Here is a 1333-nt window from a genome sequence, read left to right as displayed (position 1 = left end):
TTACATCAACCCAATGAATATTATATGTTAAGCTCTTGTTACGTTAGGAATTCAATTTTAACAATCACCAAAAAAAAAAAATCCTTACATTACAAACCAACACAATTTCTTGAAATAGTAACCCCACCATCAACAACAAGATTATGTCCACTTACATATCTTGATTCATCACTTGCTAAATATAAAGCTGCTTCAGCAATATCTTTAGCCTTTAAAGTTGTCCCTTTTAAATTTCCCAAACTCCTTACAAATTCTTCAATTTTCTCAACTTCTTTTTCATTAGGCAATCCAATATGCATTTCCCCTTCTTCTTCCTCTTCATCACTATGGTTCCATGCATTAACCAACATAGATGTTGCAACCCCAAATGGCGAAATACAATTAACTCGAATCCCGTAACGCCCCAACTCGCACGCGACATTTTTCGTTAGCCCTACTATCGCGTGCTTGGAAGCCGTGTACGCGTGTGGCCCGAGTCCTCCCATGACCCCGGCCACACTAGACGTTGAAATGATGCACCCGTGCCCTTGTGGGATCATAACGCGAGCCGCGTGTTTCATTCCCAACGCGGCTCCTCGTACGTTAACAGACATGACTTGGTCGAATTCGACAGGGTCGAAATTAATTATGCTCTTTTTTTGGCTTGATTGACTTCCTAGGACTCCAGCATTGTTGAATAAAATATCAATATGTCCAAATTTTGAAATTGTTGAATCGATTAAGTTTTTGATATCGTCTTCAGATGTAACATCACAATGACTGTAAGTAACTGATGATGAAGAAGACAACATGTTTGCTAACGAATTGCCGAGGATGTCTTCTACGTCTGCTATTACAACTTTGGCTCCGTGTCTTGCGAAGAGTCGCACTGTTGCCTCTCCAATTCCTCTAGCTCCACCTGTTACAATCGCGACCTTTCCTTCTAACCTGAGAAACTCATTGTCAGAGGCGCCTCAATAGAATTAGTGGTCTAAAATCAAATTATAAAAAGTCTTTGAATTTATCGAAATTCAAATGGTTTGACACTTCAATTAATAAATTTGTAGTATATATATATATATATATATATATATATATATATATATATATATATATATATATAATTACCTTCTAGTAAAGCTTGGAGAATTAATTTCATTTCCTATGGAATGAACTCTTGAAAATGTTTTTTCAGGCATCATTTGAGCAGGCATGATTATAGAAATATAATTAGGACAAAGAGGAAAGAAAGTGATAGAAATAGAGAATAATATGAGGATAGGTGGATTATACTTTGAGGGAATGGGACATTTATAGGGGATTTATCATTTAACTAACCCCCCACCCCCCCTTC

General features: G+C 36.8%; 1 protein-coding gene across 1 annotated transcript; it reads right to left on the bottom strand.

The window, feature by feature from the left end:
* Positions 1-1246, bottom strand: LOC129876895 (short-chain dehydrogenase reductase 2a). Its single transcript, XM_055952374.1, has 2 exons — positions 1108-1246; positions 1-927 (listed from the first exon to the last, which is right to left on the bottom strand). The coding sequence occupies exons 1-2, from the start codon at positions 1191-1193 to the stop codon at positions 90-92; spliced, it is 924 nt and encodes a 307-aa protein (XP_055808349.1). The 5' UTR covers positions 1194-1246; the 3' UTR covers positions 1-89.
* Positions 1247-1333: the final 87 nt, after the last annotated feature.

This window comes from Solanum dulcamara, chromosome 12 (genome assembly GCF_947179165.1).
Source record: "Solanum dulcamara chromosome 12, daSolDulc1.2, whole genome shotgun sequence".
Lineage (NCBI taxonomy): Eukaryota > Viridiplantae > Streptophyta > Magnoliopsida > Solanales > Solanaceae > Solanum > Solanum dulcamara.
The sequence above is the reverse complement of the archived record's forward strand: the minus strand, read 5'-3'. Positions and strand labels throughout refer to the sequence as shown.